The sequence below is a fragment of the Hevea brasiliensis genome, chromosome 11, assembly GCF_030052815.1.
Source record: "Hevea brasiliensis isolate MT/VB/25A 57/8 chromosome 11, ASM3005281v1, whole genome shotgun sequence".
Taxonomy (NCBI): Eukaryota; Viridiplantae; Streptophyta; class Magnoliopsida; order Malpighiales; family Euphorbiaceae; genus Hevea; species Hevea brasiliensis.
In genome coordinates this window covers 134,037-158,994 of record NC_079503.1, presented here as the reverse complement: position 1 = coordinate 158,994, position 24,958 = coordinate 134,037, and the positions used below count along the sequence as shown (strand labels likewise).

Genomic DNA, 24,958 nt, shown 5'->3' with positions numbered 1-24,958 from the left:
AAAGGGATTAAGAAAAGAACGAGAACAGAAGAACAAGAAAGAGAAGAAGTGGCGGCAGCAACAAGCAAGGTGAGAAACTGAGAATGGATGGTTAGGCCTGAGAGGGGGAGAGAGAGAGGAGGAGAATGAGAGAAGGGGCGTGATTTTCTATGGGGACAGAAGAGGGAGCGTATTTTTGGGCTTTTATGGCAAGGGTGGGAGTTTTAAACACATATTTATAGCGGCAGGAGAAAAATGACAGTTTTATAATTTGGTTAGTTCGGTTTTTTTTTTTTAATTTAAAAAATAAATTGAATGAAAAAATAAAAAATATATAAAATTTATAATCGAATTAAATTATTTATATCAAAAATTTGAACTAATTAAATTAAATTATTTCGATTTAATTTAATATTTTAATTTAAAGTGAAAATTATATAAATTTATGTATAAAAAAAATCAACGTACTTATAATGAATTTAGTATGTTACAGTTTTTTGAGTTAAAGTATAATATAATTTATTAATTTATTTTTTAATTTATTATACTTTTAATGATATTACGTACATTATTATGTTTCATAGTAAACTTATTTTATGATAAGTTAATTTGTATACTGACTTCTTGAAAAGTAAATTCTTTGAAAGGATACACTCTAAAAGACACAGCGCTTTAAATTATTACTCCACTCATATGCAAGCTTGTTAACGTAGGGGATGAAGTAACGGCTTGTAACGTGGAATTCCTTAAAGAGGTGTTATTAGTTTAATAAATATATTATTATAAATAATTATTACAAATTTAATTTATATCTTTATTTATAGTTATATAAACACATTTAATTATACAAACTTAATTATTAACATGATTAATATTATTAATTATTACGTTTATGACTCTTACACCATTAACCATTAACCATCATTCGTATAATTGTTAATTCCCATTCATTCACCTCATACCCGCCCTAAATGAGATCTTAAAAAAAATATATATATATATATATATATATATATATATATATATGTATAAAGGCTTATCCCACTGTTTTTCTCTTTGAACAAAGCATAACAATGATAGAAAACAATATCATCTTTATATTCTCAATAATTTCAACGAGACAAATTACAATGAACCATCTCAACCATGTTTAAGAAGGGTATTCAAATGATGATCAAATTTCTACCAAAGCAATTAAAACATACTCCAGCAAGGAAATATCAAAAGGACCCCTGGCAAGGTCAAAAATTCAAAATTAAAATTGTAGGACTGGCAGCCTGTTACAAGCAATTTTTCTCAACCATTTGGCTATGGACCAATGATGTTTTGAATTGAATGCTATGCTAAGTTAGAAAAGTAGAATTGTGAACTAGATAGATTGCTAACTGAAAGGAATGATAAAATAAAAAAATCAAGTTAGTTAAGCTCTGCTTTGTCGTGTTCTTTCAGTTATTTGTCTTGTATTTTTAGGAGTCCAGGGCAACGGCTTCAGGAAGCGGACGCAGTTGAAGAGATGCCATCTGGGCTTTAAGTGCAATGTGGGATGGACCAGCCAACATCTCCTTGAAAATCCCTTTTCCTACAATTCCAAGTACCTTCCTTACTTCATTCGCTAGCCCAATCACCATATCATCCTCATGCCCTGTTTACAAATTCCCAAACTTCAGTAATTCGTGCTCAAGCATTTGGAACAAATTAAATACTTTTTAGGATGCAATAACTTTGAACGCTCATGCTCCATGATTAGTGTGTGTGTGTGAAAAAATGAATCTTACCAATATCATACATGGCTTTCTCTAGCAGGAACAGATAGTCTCTGTTGTTCCCGCAAGGTCCATATGCAGTCGCAATTTGCCTGAAAGGGTAAATATGCGTAAATGGATGATAGTTTGTGGACAACTCCACGTGCAAAAACTAATATAGATGAAAAGAAAATGACATACGCCAACATATTTACCTAGCCATTTCATCCAAAGGGGCAGGCCCCAAGTAGTACTTGTTTGAAATTTTATCCGGAGTGGAGGTGAAACTGCACGAGAGAAAAATGCATCAGTTCTGCTGTCCTGTTACTGTCTAACACAGTAAAACAATGGAATGAATTAATGGACACCAAGCAGCAAACTTACACTATGACTCCTGGTATAGCAGGCTCCGATGGATCCGCTTCCTAGATTAACGGAGACACAATACTTGAAATAAGAACAAGCAGCATAGAAGTACAAACATACATCTTAATTGACGTTTTTAAACCATGAGATTTCAAATTTCAATAACACAAACCATCAACTCACCTTGTAAAAGTCTACGAGGGATTTTTTATCATATTCACATTCTCTCCGCTCCAGATACTGGGGAAAAAAGAAAAAATGAGTAATGAATTCCTCCTTCAATAATGTTAATTACTAGCTATGCATTTCTCATCAAAACAAGGTTGAAGTTTCAGAAGCAATAAAAATGTTTACCTCCATTGCCAGTCTTTCCTTTTCAGGTCCTCCACGAACACAATAAGCAGCACCCCACTACAAAAGAGAAGACAAAAAAAAAAGCAACAAAAAAAATGTAAGATAAAAAACGAGGTAAGAAAAGGCAACAATTTATTACTCACAAACATTTAGCAATGATACAAATTTTGCACGGAAGGAATTAACAACTTTGCCTGATTTTCATGCCCACCAAAAATTGGTAAAATGCATGAAAGTTGATAATAAGATCTACTTACGCAAACAGCTCCTTCAAAATTTTCCAATGTGCAAGTTCTTGCAGGACGATCAGGTGTACCTCTGTGATCAATGCAAGCTGGCATACAGACGTCGATAAGAAATTAAAGATCAAAATTTGAAGAGTAAAATAATACAATAAACATCCAACAAATAATCGATACATTGAATTGACGTATGCTCATAAGAAACATACCAAGATCAAATACACGCCTATAATCCTTGATGAAGCCTATAACTTTCTCATCGTATTCAAATCCTGGGTTCCACACCAATGAACCATAGCCAAAAACCCAGAACACCATCTCTATTTAGCTCCTGAGAAATTAATGTTTCATTATCACTTCAGAGTTCCAAAAATATAAGGTGAAATTAACATTACCAAACAAAATAACACTAAAGGCTAATAATTTGCGTAGTAAGTTTATTGGCACTACTAATCTAAACTACCCCGTTATATATCAAATCAATGTACAAATAGAGCCCAAATCTCATAGTAAATTCAAATATTCTGGAGACTATGATTTCCGTTATCCCAATCTAATGGAACCCTTGAGTGCTGTCCAAGGTCCCCCATCATGGGCTGTACATTTCTACAGCATAAACGCGTAGAAAATTAGCATTTTCACAAATAATAAATTTACAGAGCATTGTAGACACAAACATCAAAACAAACCGAACCGTTTTGCCACCAGCCTTAGTTCATCATAAAATATGCAGAAAATCACAAAACTGTAAACAACCTTTTCTTTGTTTTTCTTTTAGGAAAGAAAGCTGAAAATGCTTCACAACCTAAACGGAACAATTTTTCTCTTTTTCTCTATCCCTCTATTCTACCAATACCCAACATGAGGTGAAAACCAGGATTGCAGATCCAGGGAAAAAAAAGGACAAAGAAATAAAAAATGAAATAAAATCACCGACATTGTTTGAATGATAGAACATCGCAGAAAACAAAAATCTGGCGTGAGTAAAAGAAGATGACATGAAACCACAAAAGGGAAGAAGGCGGAGGGGAGGTTGAGTTTCTTACAAGAAGATCGACAAGCGCCCCTAAAAAGGAATCGGCGAGGAAGTGTAGGTAGATATTCGCCGATCTGGAGGAGCAAGCTGAAATATTGAAGATTGCGAAGGTAATAAGCGATAAAGAGAACAAGGAAAGAGAGAAATAAAAGCTAAACGATGAAGGTTTAGCTTAGATTTCAGGATTCTCTCTTTCTTTCTGTTAATCCTCTCGAAGTCTCCGTGCTTTATCCAGGTTTCGACGGGTTGGCCAGGATGTGAATGAGGCTATTTATTATGCAACTCCAGAAGGGGAGACCCCACATATAGGAGATCTAGGAGGGGCTCAATAAGTAGGATTTCCCTTTTTTTTTTTTTTTTTTTTTTAATAATTTAGAACGTGGACTAGTCTAAGTTTTTTAGCGTCCAGATGCAATGAACCTAGACAGAATCACAGCTTGAATATCAATCTCCGTGTTGCGACTTGCAAGGATGCAAGTTACGAAGCGCGTGGACTGTGGTGCCAGTGGATCCAAACACTAAATGCACCTCAGGTTCAATGTATCTGGACGCCTCCAGCCAATTACCGTGGAATTTTTTTTTTAAGAAACAAGAGAGGTTAACCAGTCATGTCACGATCTAAATTAGTTAAGGAAGATTTATAATTTTGCATCTGAATTTTCTCTATTAAAACTTAATTATTTTTAAATTATGTAAAATGTGTTAACTGTGTATTCCTTTTAACCTTTTTATTTAAAATGTATTTTATTATTAGAGATTATAATTGTTAAATTGAAAATAATATTAATATTTAAAAAATTATTAAAATAATATAATTTTTTATTTAATTAAAATATAATTTTAAAATAAATAAAAAAATCATCAGGTTATTAAGTTTTCTACCAAGAGAAAATATAAAACCCAACTCAAGTTGCAGGCAAACTTAATCTAGAACAAGCTTTAAAATTCAACCCCTTTTTTGTAGTTTTCATTAAAAGCACCACTGACCCTCAACAAGGAGAAACTAAAAGAGGGATGTTATCGAAGGAAAGTCAGAATCTTAATGACCATAGCATTATTATGAATGAAGCTCATTCCAATGGAAATGGAGGTGGCAACGATGGATGCAGCCATACAAGCAGCAGTTATGGGCAGCGTGTAGGTGAACATAGTAATGGTTACAAACTTACAATCGCCAACACATCCTCAATTAGTACAATTACAAACCCTGGGAAGTGCTCTACTATTATTAATTGGCCCGAAGCAGTTAAAGCCGACAAACCTATCCAAACACAATGTGCCCATCTGAAAATGATCCAGCGTTGTGGCGAAATAGTAAATTTTAGGCATTTTTTAATTTCTTATTCTTCTGTACAATTTCCTCTTCTTATCCATGTTTCTTTTGTGAAAGCAAAAGTATGACAATTGCGTGTGGCGGGAAGGAATTGAGGAGGGAAGTGTACGGTAAGGGCGGGGGTGAGATGAATAAGCTAGATGTCCATGTGTGACGATGGAGATTGCGTGTTGAGTGTGGTGGAGAGGAGTTGAGGGTGTGTGGAAACAACCCCTGGGGTACAGCTGACAAGTTGTGGAATTGTTAAGTTTTTCCACTGTAATAGTTATCATTGAGGTTTGCTGAAGTTGCTATAATTATTTGGTTTATTAGGCAATTATTGGAATTTGTTTGTGTTATTATTGTGGACCGGGTAATTCTTTAAATTTGTTATTGGTTCATTTTTGTTGCATTTGTTCTTATTGTAAAATTACAATATAAATTGAGATGAGATGGAGATTCTGAATTCGTTGCTTCAATTATTAATGCTGATTAACTAAAAGGAATTTTAAGTTTTTACTTTTAATTAATGGAATTCTATTTTTAAATTGCATAAATATATTTTAATTTTATCAAAAGTAAAAGTGATGAATTAAATGGTGTAATTTCTAACAATACAAAAATTACAAAATTCTGACTATTATAATATAAAACTCACGTATCAAATTATAAAATTTCCATTAATTATATTAATATTAAACTCTTAATTCTTTAGGAAACCTAATTAGTCATAATTCTTTTATTAAATTCAAACAAATATATCTTACTCAAATACAATATTATAAGCTAAAAGTAATACATAAAGATATATTCAATCATATATATATATATATATATAATAAATTAAAAATTTTGATTATTATAAAATTAACCTGAGTGTAATAATTATTGAAATTTATACTTAAATTTTATAAAATCAATTAATGAATAATGGAGGAAAAAGTAATATATACAGCTGGTTGGAGATGAGTGTGACACGTGGCATAAGTGACAGGTGTATATATATATATATATAGTATTCCTAAAACTTAGTCCAGCCATTAGACTATTTGAGTCCAATCATCATATCCAAAAGTTTCATCTGCTGAACTAAACCCAAAGCCCAAAGTACGATGGGCCGAATTTAGCAGGCTTGGTTGATGGCGGGTACGAACGAGCCTCCTCTCTCATCAAGCGCAAAGACCGAGTTTAAGATTGTAACCTCGTAGTTTTCGCTCAAGAGCAGAAGTGGAGATCACAAAGAAGGTCTAATGGCGTGTTCCTCTTATTGCTGGTATTTCTCAGAACCTAATATAGTTTTTTTTTTTTGGGTGGTTTTTTATATATATAAGGGACAAAAATAACAATTGGGTTCCATTTTTTATTTTTATTAGATGATCTAATGCCCATAATAGATTGAGAAAGTAAGTGAATGTAGGAATAAAAGATTTGAAATTTAGGGTGTAATTATGTATCAGAAATTCCATGATTTATCAAAATCCAGATTTCAGTCTATAATGAGCTTTAGCTCAGTGATACTGAAGTGCGCGTAGCAGTATGTGAGATCTCGAGTTGGAGTTGTATGAAAAAAAAAAAAAAATTCCAGATTCCAGTCTCTAAGACTATCAAACGGTTTACTGTTTCTTGTAGTTGAAAGATGGAAGCGAAAGAAGCTGCTAACGAGTTTCAAAAGAAAGGCACAAAGCGTAGGAAGGGAGTGGAAGACAGTAGCAAAAGATCTGGGAATGCGGGTGCTCCACGTACGCGTTCTCAGGTAGCTCCTGACTGGACCACCAAGGAAGCACTCATTCTTGTCAACGAGATTGCTGCTGTTGAAGGGGATTGTTTAAGAGTTTTGTCTTCCTACCAGAAATGGAAAATTATAGTCGAAAACTGTACTGTTTTGGATTTACCACGCACTGCGAATCAGTGTCGGAGCAAGTGGAATTCGTTGCTGGCTGAGTACAACCAGATCAAACAATGGGATTCCAAGTCCAAGAACGATTCGTATTGCTTTTTGGACTGTGAAAGGAGAAAACAATTAGGACTTCCTGAGAATTTTGACAACGAGCTCTTCAAAGCTATTGACGATTATGTGAGGGCACAGAAGGACCGCCCGGATACGGATCCAGATACTGATCCGGAAGCACAGGCTGACCTGCTTCATGTAATAGCAAAACTTGGTATGTTTTTTCTGCTTAGCAATCTACTTCTTATTTATAATTTTATTAACTCGTTGATGGATGTTGCTTATAATATTAAATATAACAATTGGACTGAGACTTGAACTCAACTTCTTAGCTCCAGGGACGACTCCTTTACAAATGAGCTCCGCTGAGGTGGAGCTCATTGGTAAATGTAAGTAATCATTGATAATTTATAATTTTCATATTTTTGGTTGACTGCCATCCATTTTATTGCAATTGTGTAATTTTTGTCCATTTGAATACCAAAATCAAGTGCTTAATCTTAAGGACTTCCTAATGTTGCTGTCTTGAATATTCTGAAAATGAAAAAGATTATTTGCTATTGCTATTGAACTGCATTTATAACCATTTGATATTGCTTTTCTACTAGTAGCTCTTGAAAGCTCTAATGGATTGTCGGATCTCCATGAACATATAATTGTCCACAACAGCTCCTTAATGCTTGCTTTTTAAATTGTGGCATATAAATTATGGAGATAAAGCTACTTCTGATGAAAATTTATTCTAGTGGTATCATGTTATGCTTCTTAAATTTTATGTTTTGGATTTTATCTTGTCAGAAATCAAACATCACATTTATTACCGTTCACAGATCATTTTCCTTGGTCTGGGGCAAAATTTTTAAGTTCTTCATTCCTTTTCATAGGTAAAGATCATGGTGAGTTTCTTATGATTCAAATATGAAGCAGGGTTGTATGCAAAACTACTAATAGATGCCAGAGCTGCTACATTTCTGGTTTGGTTTACTGTAACTTTTCCATGTGATTTATGTCTTTTTTGTTGCTTGAATGGGCGACAGTTTATGTTTCTCTTGGTATTAAACATTTGTGAGAGAGAATATTTGTGTGCATGTGATGTGGATGAAACAGACAGTGGGGAGCTTTGAATCATGAAAGCTTAGATGCTTACGTTTAAGACTTGTCTAGGTGTTATTTAAATAATAAAATTGAAGGAATGATGACATTTTTATCATTTCTGTGGTTCCTGGGAATTGTGTAATAAAATGTTCAAATTTTTTGAGACTTTATTGCATAAAAGAAAAACTTGATATGGCAGGAATTGATGGTGGAGACTGGAAATATGTGTTAGCAACTTAGCGTAACTGCTTAAGTTTCTTGAACCATTGATCTTGCACATTGAGTAATGTATGTTGTTATACTCTGTTGATGATTGTGCTTGAACCTATCAGAGATTCAGAGTAGAACAATGAAGCTGCTTTTCAGTTCCTGTATTGTTAAGGCTAATGGTATCGGTGTTATTATAACTTTGTCTTTATAGGGTCCAAGAGAAAACTTAATGCATTACTAGGAGAAAAGCCTCAAAATTGCTGCACAAAGGAACAGCCTCTGAAATTCCATACTGGAGAGGAACCTCAGAATAGTTGGAAGGGAGAAAATCCTCAGATGTGCTGTGAAAAGGAAAAGCCTCAGAATATCCAGGCTGAAGAGAAACCTCAGAAGACTCTTATGGAAGAGAAGCCTAAAAATGACTGCACACAAAAAAGGAAGATAACTGGCACAGAAGAAATGGACCAAATGATGGTGGACAGGCTGCGAGAGAATGCAGAATTGATCCATGCTATAGTTCAAGAAAACCCTCCTGAGATAGCAGACTTTGGGGCCGCTGATTTTGTAAGAGGTCAAGGGGACAAGCTTATTGCATGCCTTGGTGATATTGTAAATATCCTTAACCAATGTCCTCATCTTGTCCAAGCCAGTGACTAGCTGATGAATCTCGTTAAATTTAACTTTCAGAGTACTGGTGGAATTCTGTAGCTATCTTGACTAGAACCAGTGGAATTAAGTGTTGCTGTCTAGCTTATGATCTGGTATGTCATATGTGATGGGAAAGGCAATAAATTGTCATGTAGTTTGTGGAGATGGCGTCAAAATTTGCCGGGGACCAGGATTTGATCCATTGGTTCAGAAGTGATTATTGAATATATTCGGTATGTATACATCCTTGCTCACAGTTATATAGAATTCACTTTCTTTATGAGTATGAGATAATTCTGAAATTTTCCTTAGACCATGGAGTCAATTGTTCGGCAATCATTGGGAAGAAAACATATTTCTACAGTCTTTGCCTGATTGAATAGTCAACCGGTGCAGATGTTAATACTGCTCTTCGAAAAGGTTCCTTCCAAGCTTGTCCCATGTTGGTCGTCGGATGTGTGGGAAGATTTTGGCCTGTCGTGTGTCTGCAGAGATATTTTTTAGATAAAAGGCGCTCGCATAGACTTTTTTAAGGAGAGAATAATAGATATGACATTTTTTTTACAATAATAAAAGATGTAACATTATAATCAGTATTATCAAACTAAAATATTTATAATATAAAATTAAATAATCAAATAATATAAAATGTATTTAATTTAATATTAGGCTTTATTAATTTTATGGAAAATATTTTTTTGTATCTTTTAATGTTTGGACACTCAAAAAAAATATCAACAGAGAATGTTTTTCTGGTTCTTTAAAGAAAATGACAAAGAAAAAGCCACTTTTGCAAAACAAACAGTCATAATAAGATTTCAATATGAAATTTCTCGATTAAAGTTTTAATATTATCAGTTTTATTATTAGATTAAGTCCTTATTGGCTTAAGGACTGAAAAATGAAAATATTAAATTATTTATAGAAAATCCATGAATATCAAAGTTATGCAAATAGTCATTGGTTTGGTTCAGTAGAGTTTAATCCCTAACAAGTCTCATCTCTTTAGAAGTTTCTAAATAGGAAAAAAAAAGGTCACTAGGAATATGAAATCCTTTCACCATACTAACTGATAATTGTATGAGCAAGTACATGGGGATAAGCCGAATTATGTTTGTTTGATCACAAACATTTGAGTAGCATATAACACTGAATCTGGGAATGCTCTCAACAGTCAGCACCGTACTTCTTGAGAAAGTAATCCAGGTAGCAGATGGCCTTATTTGCTTATGCATTTTTCATGAGAGCAAAATCAAACGCAGGACTAGGAGAATTTTTTTTTTTCTTTAAAAAAAGCATGTGAATATACATACAGATTTGTAATTGCATAAGATGTTACATTATGAGTTTGGTAGGAAGCTTAACGTCTTCTCTATTTGTACTGTGACTTGTATTTTTATTAAGGGAACAAGACTTCTGAAAGGAACTCTGTTGGGTTTGAAGAAAGGAAAAACTAAAAAATTTAAGAGAGATTTATGCTAAAACAAGTATGAGAAAGAAAAACATAAATTTATTACAAAAACATAGGATTTACATATATAAATTCAAAGATTTTTTTTTTCCTTTTCTTGCTCATTTTCTTAACTCTCTCAAACTCTCTTTCCAGCCCTCTCTAATTCTCTCTACTCTCTCTTATTTTTCCAGCAGCAACCTCTCCCTTCTTATAGGGAAATATTGCTTTCTTTTATAAACTAACGCCATACTTACTCCATATTTAGGTATAGCTCTTTTCTGTAATTGTTCACATAGAATTTTTACCTATTAAATCTCATCAACTCCAACAGACTCGTTCAAGACAGAACCACCACTTTGCTCAGAATCCACAGCACCAAAGAGAACTCAAATGCAAAGAGTGTGTGAAGCAATCCGCGATCAAGTGCAAATCCGAACAGTGTGATTCCTCCGTTGTTGTGCTGCAAATATGCCACTGCACAAAACATTTTTAGTACTGTTATGTGCAATTGACCAGCACAAGAGATAGATTTATGAATACTTACCAAATGCCTGCCTGGTTTGGAAAGACGATGGATTCTGTGAGGAAGTCGAGACCAAAATGTCTGACGAATCGGCATCAGTAACAGCGGATTTGGATACTAGAGTCTCATCAACCTCCGGGACAATGCATTTCCCTTGGTCTGATCTGGCGGATGAAGATGTCACGATCATATGCCATCTAGTTGCTATGGACACGACGCCTTGAGCTCTATGTGTGATTCTAGCTGCTCCCAGTATGCATAGGAAGAAGCCACTTAACTGAACCACTGAACAAATCTGCATTCTCCCAAGAATAATAAAACTATATCAACTCAAGCGTCTCTAGACTCCCTATATATGTAGACTTTTCTAATTTATATTATCTTTGTAATTAACGGAAAATACTTTATTGTATATTTAAGATACAATATGTATAGTGAATACTGGTGAATTTATGTGTTTGTGTCTTGGTCCATAAGGATTAGATAAATTTTTGTCATGATTAACACCTCGATGATGATAGTTTGTCGTAGACCATTTTGTCATCTGCCATAATATTGCACAACATAATTGTTTTGAAAATTTTAATTAGGAAACTAAACATACCACAAGGTCCCCTGAATTGACGAAAGTTTTGTCAGACTTGAATGCCAGAACCAGCAACAATGCTCCCAGTTGACTAATGGTAATGGTAACCAAACAAGCAATGATAAAGAACCGATATCTGTGGCTTGTAACAGACAACTGTTTCTTAATCCTAACATGCTCCCTGAATATGACACCAGCATACGATTCGCATCCGTCGAACAACTTATGAAACCCTTCAAATCTGAGTATTTGGAGCTCACAAGTCAGCCGAAATAGAACGCAGACCAACAGGAAAACGCCTGTCCTGTAAACCCACGATGCCAACACCAACACAAACATGATAGAATTCATCGGAACACCTGAACTCATGCAAGGTAATGATATTTTCACTGAAGAGAAGAAGATGATTTTGTGTGCCAGTTCCACAAAAAAGGATGGCAGTAGAATGCATGCTAGGTAACGAAAAGCCTTATCAAGTTCCCGAGAGTATCCACGTCTGACAAACAAAGAATCGTCTTGTAGCCCATCCAGGAATAAGAGCTGGCGCAGGCTATACCTTCTAAAGAAACGGGATAGGGTCAAGAAAGCCATTAGAGCCAAGCCAGACTCAGGAAACTGCACCAGGTTGTTGAAAGATATGGGGTCATCAGATGCTGCTGATGAGGATGGGACTTTAATAGAGAGGGAGCTTATGGTGGGGACAATAATAGTGAAGAATATGAATGTGAAATATGATATAAATTTTCCTATGCAAGAGGAGTGATCAAGGGCGCACCATTTGAGGCTTATTCGAAAATTGCGTAGTTCATCGAAGAGTAAGGATTTTGACATTGCATATGATGGTTGGAGTAAAAAGGGTACGTTAGCATGCGCTGCTTCATTGTTTTGATCAGGTAATGCCGTCAAATGTCGATTGGAGAATTGGGCATCGTTAAGGGTGTCAGCAGAAGTGGTGGAGGTGATCATGGTTGGAGCCTTGGAGATCAAAAAGGAACTTGGAATTGATATATATATATATATACACACACACACATTAGGCCTTTTGTATAGCCATCGGCAAGTGGCCTGTGATTCTGTGAAACTTTTCTGATTTTGAAAAAATTAACATTATGTTTAATTTTTTTTTTTAGGTAAATAAGCAATATCTTTGCTTGGGAGGGTAAGCTAGCTTAATATGCTTTCTAGGTAGATCAAACCAGCAATTTATTCCTAAATTGAGTAAAGTGAACAACTCCATCTTCAATGTATGACCATGATATGAGAAGCCGACGGCACAACCTGTAAAAGCAGAAAACTGGCTTTATCCCGTGAGTCCTCTCCTACTGGAGGTTTCAAATTTTCAATCAAGCCAAGAATTAAAGAGAACTAGACAAGGACCTTCCTTTATGGTTGCAACTCATTATATGTATATTCGTTGCTTCAAGTAGCCAAGATGAAAACCATTTTCATTTTCACTTGCGAAATTGAAATATTTATTGATGGATACAGACATGTGGATCCAAGATCACGGGTTCACATCATACGTGGATTGGATCCCAGCCACAAAGGCGAGTTTACTCATGTGATCCCATCACTCTCACATACAGATACCTGCAGAAATTACTAGATGCATTTAAAATAATTTTTTCCCAATAATTTGTGAAGATATTATTAATAAGTTATACTTTAATGACATTGAAATAATATTAATTATGAAGTCTCAAAATTTTAATTTCGTCCATAGTTAATTGTATTAAAAAAATTGTATAGAAACTCATACATATGAGTGCGAAATACTAAAGTTTTATATTTTAGATGTGTCTAATAATTTTATAAATATTTAAATTTTATTTATTTTATGTATAAGTCTAATTATATATTTTATATTTTTAAATTCATGATAAATGAAACATAAAAGAATTTTCAAATAGATGATTAATAACAACATTATAAAATCTGAATCCATTTGATAGATTAATTCGGTAAATGATTCAAATAAAAAATTAAATTAGTTTTCTCATTAAACCAGATAAAGTGTTGATAAAAAAAATCTGAATGATTTGATAGTTAAATCGGTGACCATTAACCTAATGACTTTGCCAATTTAAAAATTTTAAAATATCAATAATATCATTGATATTTTAATATTTAAAATTTTAAATTTATATTACTTAGTTATTATCTTTTTATTTATAATAATACAATAAATTTTATAAAATGATATATTTTTTTATTTTTAATGACAAGATAGTATTTATTTATAAAAGTATTTTTATTTTATATATTAATTATAAATTTTGATCCAGTGTTTAATAATTATGATTAATGCATATTATTTCAATTATAATAATGGATTACAAACTAAAAAGAGCAGAATAAATAATGCTATTAGAAGCGGCCCAACTAAAAATGAGGGCCTGTTGACCCCACAAGCTCAAAGGAGCATAGATTTTGATGATACCAAAATTTAACTAGAATCAAACTAACATTGTCTTAAGTGTTGTGTATCTCAAAGAAAAAGACACAAGGATTTCATGATGGATTCGTGCTTCTGAAGAAAGGATGACATTCTAAGGATAATACAGGACGAATCAAAGGAGATAAAAGAAGAAAATGTTACCTTCCAAGGCTACATTGAAAATCAGAATTGAAGGTACATATAGTATAGAAGTTAAGTTTTATTTTTAGGATTACTTGTGAAAAGAATTGAGGAGTAAAAGTCAATGATGCTTATTTTCAATCCCTCAAAAGATTTTTCTTTTAAACATCATTATTGGCCTAAAAAGTGTTTGACTATGATTTGGTGTAAAGTTTTATAGTTTTGAAAGTTATGCAGAAAAGTTTTCCTGGTATGCTAATTGGTTTGCTACTTATTTTAGTATGCTAACTGGTTTGCTATTTTCTCCAGTATGCTAACTGTCTCAACTCTACACAACATCGCAGAAAATGATAAAATAACGGCTATTTTCTTGAAATTCGTATCTGTAACGTTCAAATGAGTTTTCAAACGGTAAAAAACATTCCAAAGTTATAAATACACCTACCTTTGGCCATTTTGCACTTAATGAAAGACTCTCCACTGTTCAAAATCATAAAAGCTTTCATTCAAAGTGCTCAAAGTGTTTTATTGCTCATCATTGGCTTATTTACTCAACTCTTCTTTATAGATTCTGTTATATTGAGTGAGAGTGAGTTTTAAACACATTATTATCATTTATGAGAGGTCATTCAAGCACCTAGTGAAGCTTGGTTGTGAAAAGTGTTTGGGATAACACTTGGTAGAAGTGTGAAGCTACTTGTAAAAGCTTTGTTGAGAAGATTTGTAAAAGGCTTTTTGTCTCTTGCCTTTAAAAGAGAAGAATAGTGAAGTGAAGACTCAAAGTGGGATCTTTGAGAGAGTGGATGTAGGCTAGTTTAGCCGAACCACTGTAAAAATTTCAGTGTTCATTTTCTCAACCATTGCTCTTTACATTTATGCATTTTAACTTTATGATTGATATGCTTTTGCTGATATGAAAGTTGAGGCCATTTGCTGTTAACCTTGCTGCAAATTGAGAAAATTAGTTTACTGCTAAATCTGTTAATATCTGATTTAATCTGCTGGTTGTTTGATCTGCTGTCAATTAGTATATCTGGTATACTGCTCTGATTGCTGTGTTAAAAACTTGTCCAGACATCGATATCTCTCTTTGAATCTGATATAATTTGTTAGATCAAGATTATCGATTGCATATAGCCTAACTTTGAATCAACTTGTCAATAGAGCTGTATTGTTCATATTTCTCATTAGTCAATTGAGTTGAACCTAGCTGCAATTTTCAAAGGTTTTGAGCAAGAACCGAAAATTATTTTTAAAGTCCAATTCACCCCCCTCTTGGACATATTTTGGGACATCAATTTGGTATCAGAGCTTGTCTCTCTTGCTTGAGGATTAAACCCCTTAGAGTGATCCATACACATGGCTAGTTCATCTAGAAACTCAGCCGGTATACCTGCCCCCCTAGCTGAAGGTTATTCCATCACTAGACCACTTTTTAATGGCACAAATTATTCTTTTTGGAAAACTAGAATGAGAAACTTTATACAATCTGTTAACATTGATGCTTGGAGAATAATTAAAGATAGTCCTTATATTCCTTATAAAACCAGTGAAGGAACTGTACAAATTCCTAAAGCTGAAGTTGAATTTGATGATAATGATTGGAAGAAAATTTCTACAAATGCCAAGGCTATTAACATTCTTCATTGTGCTCTTGATATTAATGAGTATAATCATATTTCAGGATGTCAAACTGCAAAAGAAATTTGGGACAAACTAGAAGTCACATATGAAGGAACTGATGTGGTGAAAGAGTCAAAGGCAAACCTCCTCATCCTTGATTATGAGTTGTTTGAAATGAAACCTGGTGAAACTATTGCCGAGATTAGTACCAGATTTATAGATCTTGTCAATCTACTTAAAGCTCTTGGAAAGAGATTTGACAAACAAGAGCTTGTAAAGAAAATTCTGAGGTCTCTTCCAAAGACGTGGGAAGCAAAGACTACTGTTATTCAAGACACCAAGGATTTCAGAAAATACACCTATGATGAGCTAATTGGTTCTCTCATTGCACATGAGATGATCTATAAGAAAGATGAGAAAGAAGGTGATCAAAAGAAAAAGAAAGGTATAGCCTTCATATCCGAAAAGGTAGATGAGAAAAAGAAAAGTGTTGCTCTTAAAGTTAGTTCAAGTGATGATTCAAGTGTTTCAAGTGATGATGATGAAGATATGGCTATGATAGTCAAAAGATTCAAAAGAGCATTTAGAAAAGGTGGAAGCAAATACAAGAAGTTTACAAAGAAATATGCTCCAAAGACTCCAAATCATTCAAGTGAAATAGTTTGTTATGAGTGTAACAAACTAGGCCACATTAAGCCAAAATGTCCTACATTGAAGAAGAAAAACAAGTTTAGAAAGGATAAAAGTAAAAAGGCAATGGCGGCAACATGGAGTGATAGTGACTCTTCATCAAATGATGAAACAAGTGACAAAGAAGCTGCAAACACTTGTATGATGGCAATTGAAGAAAAAGGTGAAAGCTCACACATCGAAGATAGTGAAAATGAGGTAAATCTTGAACTTTCTAATGTTGATGAATTAGAACTTGCATTTGTGAAGACATATGATAAATATAGAACTTTTAAAAAGAAATGCAAAATTTTAGTTCATGAAAATTGTGCTTTAAAATCAGAAAATATATCCTTGAGTATGGCTTCAAAGGAAAATGAATCACAAATGAAATTATTTAAGGAAGTTAATGATGAGCTTCAAAGATCAAAAGAAGTGTGTGAACAACTTCTTGAGAAAAACAGAATTCTTGAGGCAAAAGTTGAATTTTTGACAACAGATTTAACTAAATTTACAAAAGGAAAAGAAACACTTGATATACTTCTTGGGAATCAAAGATCCACAAATGAAAAATCTGGAATTGGTTATGATGGATTTATGAAGTATGAAAAATACAAACAATTTTTTGTTAAAGCTACATCCTTTTCTCAACCAAGTATTACATGCTTTTATTGTAATCATAAAGGTCATATGATTAATGCTTGTCTTATTAGGAAAGGAACCTTTAAGGCAAAGAAAGTATGAGTGCCTAAAGGAACCCTACCTAATGTTACTAACACTCAAGGACCCAAAGTTGCTTGGGTACCTAAGAACAGTTAACTGATTTCAGGTCTGCCTAAGGAGTATGCTGGAAACAGAACATTGGTATATTGATAGTGGCTGCTCTAGGCACATGACAGGAAAAAAAGACAAGTTTTCCTCTCTTACGTTAAAAGAAGAAGGTTATGTCAAATTTGGTGATAAAAGTAAAGCTAAAATTATTGGATGTGGAACTATTGGTAAAAATCCTTGCATTGAGAATGTTGCATTAGTTCAAGGATTAAAGTATAATCTTTTGAGTGTTAGTCAATTATGTGATAATGGTTTTAAAGTCATTTTTACTTCTACACATTGTGAGATTCATGGAAATAATGTTATGTTTGCTGGTGCTAGAATAGATAATATTTACCTACTTGATTTAACAAGTCTTGAAGAAAATTGTGAAACATGTTTTATGACTTCAGATGATAGTGCATGGTTATGGCATAGAAAATTAGGACATGCTAGCATGAGTACACTTGCTAAACTCTCTAGAAGGAACCTTGTTAGAGGACTTCCAAAGCTAAGATTTAAAAAAGAATTTCAATGCAAAGCTTGTGCACTTGGTAAGCATACAAAATCATCTTTCAAATCCAAAAATGTTGTAACTACGTCTAGACCATTGGAATTATTACATCTTGATCTTTTTGGCCCAATCACACCTAGAAGTCTAGGAGGCAAGGCATATACATTTGTTATTGTTGATGATTTTTCAAAATTCACATGGACTTTCTTTCTTGCTCATAAAGATGAAACCTTTGATATATTTGAAGCTTTTTGCAAAAGAACTCAAAATGAAAAAGGATATTGCATTACATCTTTGAGGAGTGATCATGGAAAAGAATTTGAAAATAATTTGTTTGAAAATTTCTGCTCTCAAAATGGTATTTATCATACATTTTCAGCTCCTAGAACTCCACAACAAAATGGAGTTGTTGAAAGGAAAAACAGATCTTTGCAAGAAATGGCAAGAACAATGCTAAATGAAAACAGTTTGCCAAAATATTTAGGCGGAAAATTTGTAAATCTGACATGCTACATTTTGAACAGAGTTTCCATTAGAGCTATTTTAAAGAAAACTCCTTATGAACTATGGAAAGGAAGAAAACCCAATATTGCATATTTTCATGTCTTTGGTTGCAAATGTTACGTTTTGAATAACAAAGACAGCAATCTCAAGAAATTTGATGCTAAATCTTGTGAAGGAATATTTCTAGGCTATTCAACAAATAGCAAAGCATATAGGATTTTCAATAGAAAAACATTGACCATGGAAGAATCAATGCATATACTTTTTGATGATGCTAACACTTCTGTGCAAAGGAAAGATTCTTGTGATGATGAAATTGAGCAGATTCTAAATTCAAAGAATTCAAATAAAGATGAGCTTGATTCAAAAGAACTAGTGGAGGATGATCAAAATGACAAAGAAGAAGAACTACCTTGCTCCACAAATGTTGAAATTCAAGAAGACTCTCAACCAAATGTGGAAGAACTACAAATTGAGGAACCTCAACATCAAGATATTCCACAAGAATGGAGGTACCATAGAAATCATTCCAAAGATGACATTTTTGATAGTCCATCACAAAGAATGATGACAAGAGCTCAACTTAGAAGATATTTTAGTAATGTTGCTTTTGTTTCTCAATTTGAACCCAAAACATATGATGATGCTCAAAATGATGAAAATTGGCTTTTTGCTATGCAAGAGGAATTAAATCAATTTGAAAGAAACAAAGTGTGGACACTTGTTCCTAAACCTAAAAAGCATTTTGTTATTGGAACTAAATGGGTATTTAGGAATAAGATGGATAAAAAAGGACATGTAGTTAGAAATAAAGCTAGACTAGTAGCTCAAGGATACAACCAAGAGGAAGGTATCGATTTTGATGAAACCTTTGCTCCGGTTGCTAGAATTGAAGCTATTAGAATGTTGTGTGCTTTTGCATGTTTTAAGAATTTCATGCTTTATCAAATGGATGTTAAAAGTGCATTCTTAAATGGATACATTGATGAAGAAGTTTATGTAGCTCAACCTCCTGGTTTTGAAGACCCTCACTTTCCAAATCATGTTTACAAGCTTACTAAAGCTCTCTATGGTTTAAAGCAAGCTCCTAGAGCATGGTATGAGAGACTTAGTAAATTTTTGCTTCAAAATGATTTTAAAAGAGGAAAAATGGATACTACTCTTTTCATTAAGAAACTAGGAAAAGACATGCTTATTGTGCAAATCTATGTAGATGATATTATTTTTGGTGCTACTGACCATTCTTTTTGTAAAAAATTTTCAAATATGATAAAAAGTGAATTTGAAATGAGCATGATGGGTGAACTTACTTTCTTTCTTGGATTGCAAATTAAGCAAATGAAAGATGGAATTTTTATAAATCAGTCCAAGTACATAAAGGATATGCTAAAGAAGTTCAAAATGGAGGATATGAAAAGTATCGGAACTCCCATGAGCTCAACAATTAAATTGGAGAAAGATGAAAAAGGTAAAGAGGTAGATAACAAACTTTATAGAGGTATGATTGGTTCTTTACTCTACTTGACAGCATCTAGACCAGATATTCATTTTAGTGTATGTTTATGTGCAAGATTTCAATCATGTCCAAAAGAATCTCATCTTGTAGTAGTTAAGAGAATTTTTAAGTACCTCATTGGCACTCACAACATTGGCTTATGGTATCCAAAATGTGAATCATTTGATCTTATTGGTTATAGTGATTCAGATTTTCTTTGGTAGTAGATCGAGAAAAAGCATACGGAACTTGTCAATTTCTAGGTCATGCATTAGTTTCATGGCACAGTAAAAAGCAAACCTCTGTTGCACTTTCTACTGCAGAAGCTGAATATATTGCAGCTGGAAGTTGTGTTGCATAGATTTTGTGGATGAAACAACAGCTTGAAGATTTTGAAATTAAATTTGATCACATTCCCATAAGATGTGACAATACTAGTGCTATAAACCTATCAAAAAATCCTGTTCAACACTCTAGAAGCAAGCATATTGAAATTAGACATCATTTTATTAGGAATCATGTTCAAAATGGTGATATTCAAATTGAATTTGTCCCTTCTGAAAAACAGCTTGCTGACATTTTTACAAAGCCACTTAATGAGGAAATTTTCTGCAAAATAAGAAGAGAACTTGGTATGATTGATGCTCTTGATTAAGTTTTGATGCATTCTCATGTTTCTATATGAAAATGAAGTGATATATGTTGGTTTGTAGTGTTAAAAATGCATTCTGATATTTCTGGTACAAGTTGAAAAATTCTGGGTCTTATCAGATATGAACAGTAACCTGCAGAATTTGATCACAGTGGCATACTAATCTGTTTGCTAATTTTCTTGTTTGCTAAATGCTTCACCACTGCTCCTACTTTTTCGTTGGCAAACTGGAAGTCAGGTTTGATTGTACTAAAACTCTAAATTATTTTTTTTCTCGAGCGCCTATTCTGCATGTTTAAAGAGCATATTACTTAAATGCCCCTCTATTTAGAGTATTGTATCTCTATGCATTTTAAGGGCAAAACAGACTTTTAACACATTAATTAGCACGGGACTCAAATTTTTTTTTGGAACCATCAATATTTTCTCTGCAACTCCACTGATACACGGTACCCATTCTCTGCAAATGTCTTCAATTGTGTCTTTTCAGTTTTAAAATTCAAAACTCCTTCTTCTTTTCGTCGCATCACCTACCAAAACCCGAACAGATGTATTTTCTCTCCATTTGCAAACCCATTTCATTCGCAACCTTTCAAACCATTGTCTCCCTTCATCGTTCTTAAATATTTCTGAAACCCATTGGCTGTGAATCGATTAAATCGATTGTTTCAAGTTAGAAAATCCCTAAAATTTTTCATTTCCGTTATTTGTCTAAATCTGCCGAAAGAAACCATTTCTTGTTGGATTAGTTTTTGGTTTTTGACGCGCTTGGTAACAATTCGCACTCTCTGTCTCTGCAAATCTCAGGTATCAAATATGAAACTTTAATGGAATCGTGTTTTACATTTTGTTTGTGCTTGTTTTGTTTGTTTTGATTTCGCAATGTGCTGCTGATTTTTTTGGGCATTAACATTTCATAAAAATGTGGTATATAACAAAATCATGAATCGGTTGCCATGGATTCTCAAAAACCCGAATATCTCTTGTTGTTTGTTCTATTTTTATGACATTGTGCTAAGTTGTGCTAAAAATATATTGATGTGCTTCGAATAGTTTATATATATTAACTGCTCACATCATTAAATTTGTGAACCCAGTTTTCACTGTCCTTGCGGCCTAATTTGCTTCTGAGATTGGTTATAGCGCGAGAAAAAGGAAAAGGCAAAGCAAAAATCCCCACATATTCATCGTCTTCAAACTCCACTGATGCAAGTGTTCCTGCGTCTCCTCCTCCACAAAAAGATGCTCCTCTGGTAATTGGAAAATCAAAAGAAACACTCAAGAAAAGAACCAGTGAGCCTATCCAAGAAAAAGGAACCAAAAAGAAAAAGACTTTAAAAGCTCCAGTTATACATATGGAAAGGGCCATTCATGAACCCAGGTATATCCACTGGCCTGCTTTTACTGAAGTTTCTGTTCCTTTACAATCCTTGTTTGAATATCAAAAATGGGACAAATTGTGCTCGACCTTTGAAGGAGTATATGTGGACTTAGTTCAAGAATTCTATAAGAATTTAAGGGTTGATGATTCTGATAGAGATGAATCTTTTAAGGTGAAAATGAAAGGGAAAGTCTATGAAGTGACTGTTGATAGATTAGCCAAAGCCCTAGGAATCCCAAACAGTGAGAATAAAATTTGTTCTCACAAAGATGTTTTTGCTGTTGGTGGATTTAACAAAAGAGATTTTGAGGCTGAAGTATTTAAAGGGGAAGTAAAGGATAAAACTAGCATTACCCATGCTCATCAACACATCAAAATTCTTCATAGTTTTATCATCTATGTGTTGAACCCTAGAACTGGCAGTCCAAACTATTTAAGTACCCTTGATCTCTGCATAATTTGGCATATTGTGAATCAAATTGAATTTAATCTTGCCTACTTTATGCTGAAACAAATCATGAAATGGAAACCACCTTACAAGCTACCCTATGCCCATCTTCTTAATGGTCTGTTTAGAGACTTTGGGATCCCTTTGGAAATTGAGAAACTTAGAACAAATATGATCCCAATTACAAGTCTGCAAAAAGATGATGATGGTAGAAAGCTTAGATTTGAACAAGGTGCTAGTTCCAAGGATAGTGCAAGCGGTACTGTAAATGTTGAAGGAATTCTAGAAGAAGTAAACAATTTGAGGGAATTTGTTGAAATTGAACTTGGAGAGCTACAGAAATTTAGAGGTTTTCAAATTGTTCTTATGAATGCTCTTGATTCTAAAGTTGATGGTACCTTGATGTTAATATATAAAATTGTGGAAGAATTGTTTAAAATCAAAGTTCATCTGGGTATTTCAAGTACTGAAGCTGGAGAAACCAGTAAGGCTGCTACTGGTTCTGTCCCTCAAACAGAGAAAGAAAAAGAAAAAGAAGAACAAGAAACAGAAAAGGAAGAAGAAGAAATAGAAGAAGAAGAAGAAGAGAAAGAGGAAGAAAAGGAAGAAGAGGAAGAAGATGAAGCTGAAAAAGATAAAGATGATTCTGATGATGGAAATGGTAATGGAGGCAGCAAAGAAGGAAGTGGGACAGATATGAGTGACTCAGAATCTGAGGCAGAACCATAGACTCCTGCTCCTGCTGCTCCTGCAAAAGACAAGGCAAAACCAGCTCAAAAGGAACAAAGAAGGAAGCAAAAAGAGGAAACTGGTAAACCATCTAGCAAAAAGGCTAAAACTGGTAAAAAGTTGACAGCAGAATCTGGTACTACTGCTGCAACTGAGTTAGCAGCTGGCCCCATTATTCCCTTGACACCAGGAACTGAAATGGTTGCTGAAATTCTTCAAACCTTGAGTGATAAACTTGTCAAGCCAAAGAAGTTGAAGATGGCTGCTCCAAAACCAATTAGACAAAGCTCTAGGCTAAAAGGATAAACAACCATTCTGCATATTTGATGATTACATTTTATCTAACAGTCTGTCTCTTAATTTGCTACTTAGTTTGCTACTTTTGGTTTTTCTGAACTTTACATTAGTTTGCTATGTCAGTTACTGCTTTGACTGTTTATTCACTGCACTTAAACTGGATTTTGATTTATACACATGTGCATGATTTCTCCCATTATTTTTTTTTTGATGCTGACAAAAAGGGGGAGAAAATGAATGAGTAATATTGATGATATAACTTGTGGTTGATATAGCTTGTGATTACTTGTGGTTGATATAGTTTGTGAATAGTATATTGTTGATATAACTTTATAGTGTGCATATTGTTGATATAACTTGTGAATGGTATACAGTTTATGATTAGTGTGCATATTGTGCATATTTAGTTAGTATCTTTAGTCACACTTGACTCCTTAAGAAAATGCTTATGAATATTTCATTGAAATTATTAAGGGGGAGTTATTTGTGATTAATTGTTGATATAAGCACATACATAGGGGGAGTTATTCTCACATATACTTTCATATACATACTCACACTTATTAACATTTACATGGTGATTCAATTGAGTTTTGTCATCATCAAAAAGGGGAAGATTGTTGACCCCACAAGCTCAAAGGAGCATAGATTTTGATGATACCAAAACTCAACTAGAATCAAACTAACATTGTCTTAAGTGTTGTGTATCTCAAAGAAAAAGACACAAGGATTTCATGATGGATTCGTGCTTCTGAAGAAAGGATGACATTCTAAGGATAACACATGACGAATCAAAGGAGATAAAAGAAGAAAAGGTTACCTTCCAAGGCTACATTGAAAATCAGAATTGAAGATACATATAGTATAGAAGTTAAGTTTTATTTTTAGGATTACTTGTGAAAAGAATTGAGGAGTAAAAGTCAATGATGCTTATTTTCAATCCCTCAAAAGATTTTTCTTTTAAACATCATTATTGGCCTAAAAAGTGTTTGACTATGATTTGGTGTAAAGTTTTATAGTTTTGAAAGTTATGCAGAAAAGTTTTCCTGGTATGCTAACTGGTTTGCTATTTATTTTAGTATGCTAACTGGTTTGCTATTTTCTCCAGTATGCTAACTGTCTCAACTCTGCACAACATCGCAGAAAACGACAAAATAACGGCTATTTTCTTGAAATTCGTATCTGTAACATTCAAATGAGTTTCCAAACGGTCAAAAACGTTCCAAAGCTATAAATACACCTACCTTTGGCCATTTTGCACTTAATGAAAGACTCTCCACTGTTCAAAATTATAAAAGCTTTTATTCAAAGTGCTCAAAGTGTTTTATTGCTCATCATTGGTTTATTTACTCAACTCTTCTTTATAGATTCTGTTGTATTGAGTGAGAGTGAGTTTTAAACTCATTATTATCATTTATGAGAAGTCATTCAAGCACCTAGTGAAGCTTCGTTGTGAAAAGTGTTTGGGATAACACTTGGTAGAAGTGTTAAGCTACTTGTAAAAACTTTGGTGAGAAGATTTATAAAAGGCTTTTTGTCTCTTGCCTTTAAAAGAGAAGAATAGTGAAGTGAAGATTCAAAGTGGGATCTTTGAGAGAGTGGATGTAGGCTAGTTGAGCCGAACCACTATAAAAATTTCAGTGTTCATTTTCTCAACCCTTGCTCTTTACATTTATGCATTTTAACTTTATGATTGATATGCTTTTGCTGATATGAAAGTTGAGGCCATTTGCTGTTAACCTTGCTGCAAACTGAGAAAATTAG

The 24,958-nt window shown here is 33.6% G+C and overlaps 3 protein-coding genes across 5 annotated transcripts; 1 reads left to right on the top strand and 2 right to left on the bottom strand.

The window, feature by feature from the left end:
• Positions 1-1,053: 1,053 nt before the first annotated feature.
• Positions 1,054-3,993, bottom strand: LOC110654001 (gamma-glutamylcyclotransferase 2-1). 2 transcript variants are annotated; one of them, XM_058129523.1, is made up of 9 exons: positions 3,730-3,993; positions 2,893-3,014; positions 2,699-2,775; positions 2,442-2,498; positions 2,271-2,351; positions 2,106-2,146; positions 1,937-2,008; positions 1,755-1,834; positions 1,054-1,621 (listed from the first exon to the last, which is right to left on the bottom strand). In XM_058129523.1, the coding sequence occupies exons 2-9, from the start codon at positions 2,999-3,001 to the stop codon at positions 1,446-1,448; spliced, it is 693 nt and encodes a 230-aa protein (XP_057985506.1). In that variant the 5' UTR covers positions 3,002-3,014; positions 3,730-3,993; the 3' UTR covers positions 1,054-1,445. The 2 variants fall into 2 exon arrangements, with proteins under 2 accessions (XP_057985506.1, XP_021665525.2); XM_021809833.2 differs by having other exon boundaries at positions 2,271-2,327; positions 3,730-3,989.
• Positions 3,994-6,139: 2,146 nt separating this feature from the next.
• Positions 6,140-9,525, top strand: LOC110654003 (trihelix transcription factor ASR3). Of its 2 annotated transcripts, XR_002494665.2 has the most exons (4): positions 6,140-6,304; positions 6,661-7,193; positions 8,496-9,165; positions 9,245-9,525. XR_002494665.2 is itself a non-coding variant. In XM_021809836.2 (3 exons), the coding sequence occupies exons 2-3, from the start codon at positions 6,668-6,670 to the stop codon at positions 8,939-8,941; spliced, it is 972 nt and encodes a 323-aa protein (XP_021665528.2). In that variant the 5' UTR covers positions 6,140-6,304; positions 6,661-6,667; the 3' UTR covers positions 8,942-9,218. The 2 variants fall into 2 exon arrangements, 1 of the variants encoding a protein (XP_021665528.2); XM_021809836.2 differs by lacking the exon at positions 9,245-9,525 and having other exon boundaries at positions 8,496-9,218.
• An 895-nt stretch (positions 9,526-10,420) lies between these two features.
• On the bottom strand, positions 10,421-12,473 carry LOC110654002 (uncharacterized). Its single transcript, XM_021809834.2, has 3 exons — positions 11,513-12,473; positions 10,930-11,203; positions 10,421-10,859 (listed from the first exon to the last, which is right to left on the bottom strand). Exons 1-3 carry the CDS (start codon positions 12,458-12,460, stop codon positions 10,723-10,725), a joined length of 1,359 nt encoding a protein of 452 aa, XP_021665526.1. The 5' UTR covers positions 12,461-12,473; the 3' UTR covers positions 10,421-10,722.
• Between the last annotated feature and the right edge of the window lie 12,485 nt (positions 12,474-24,958).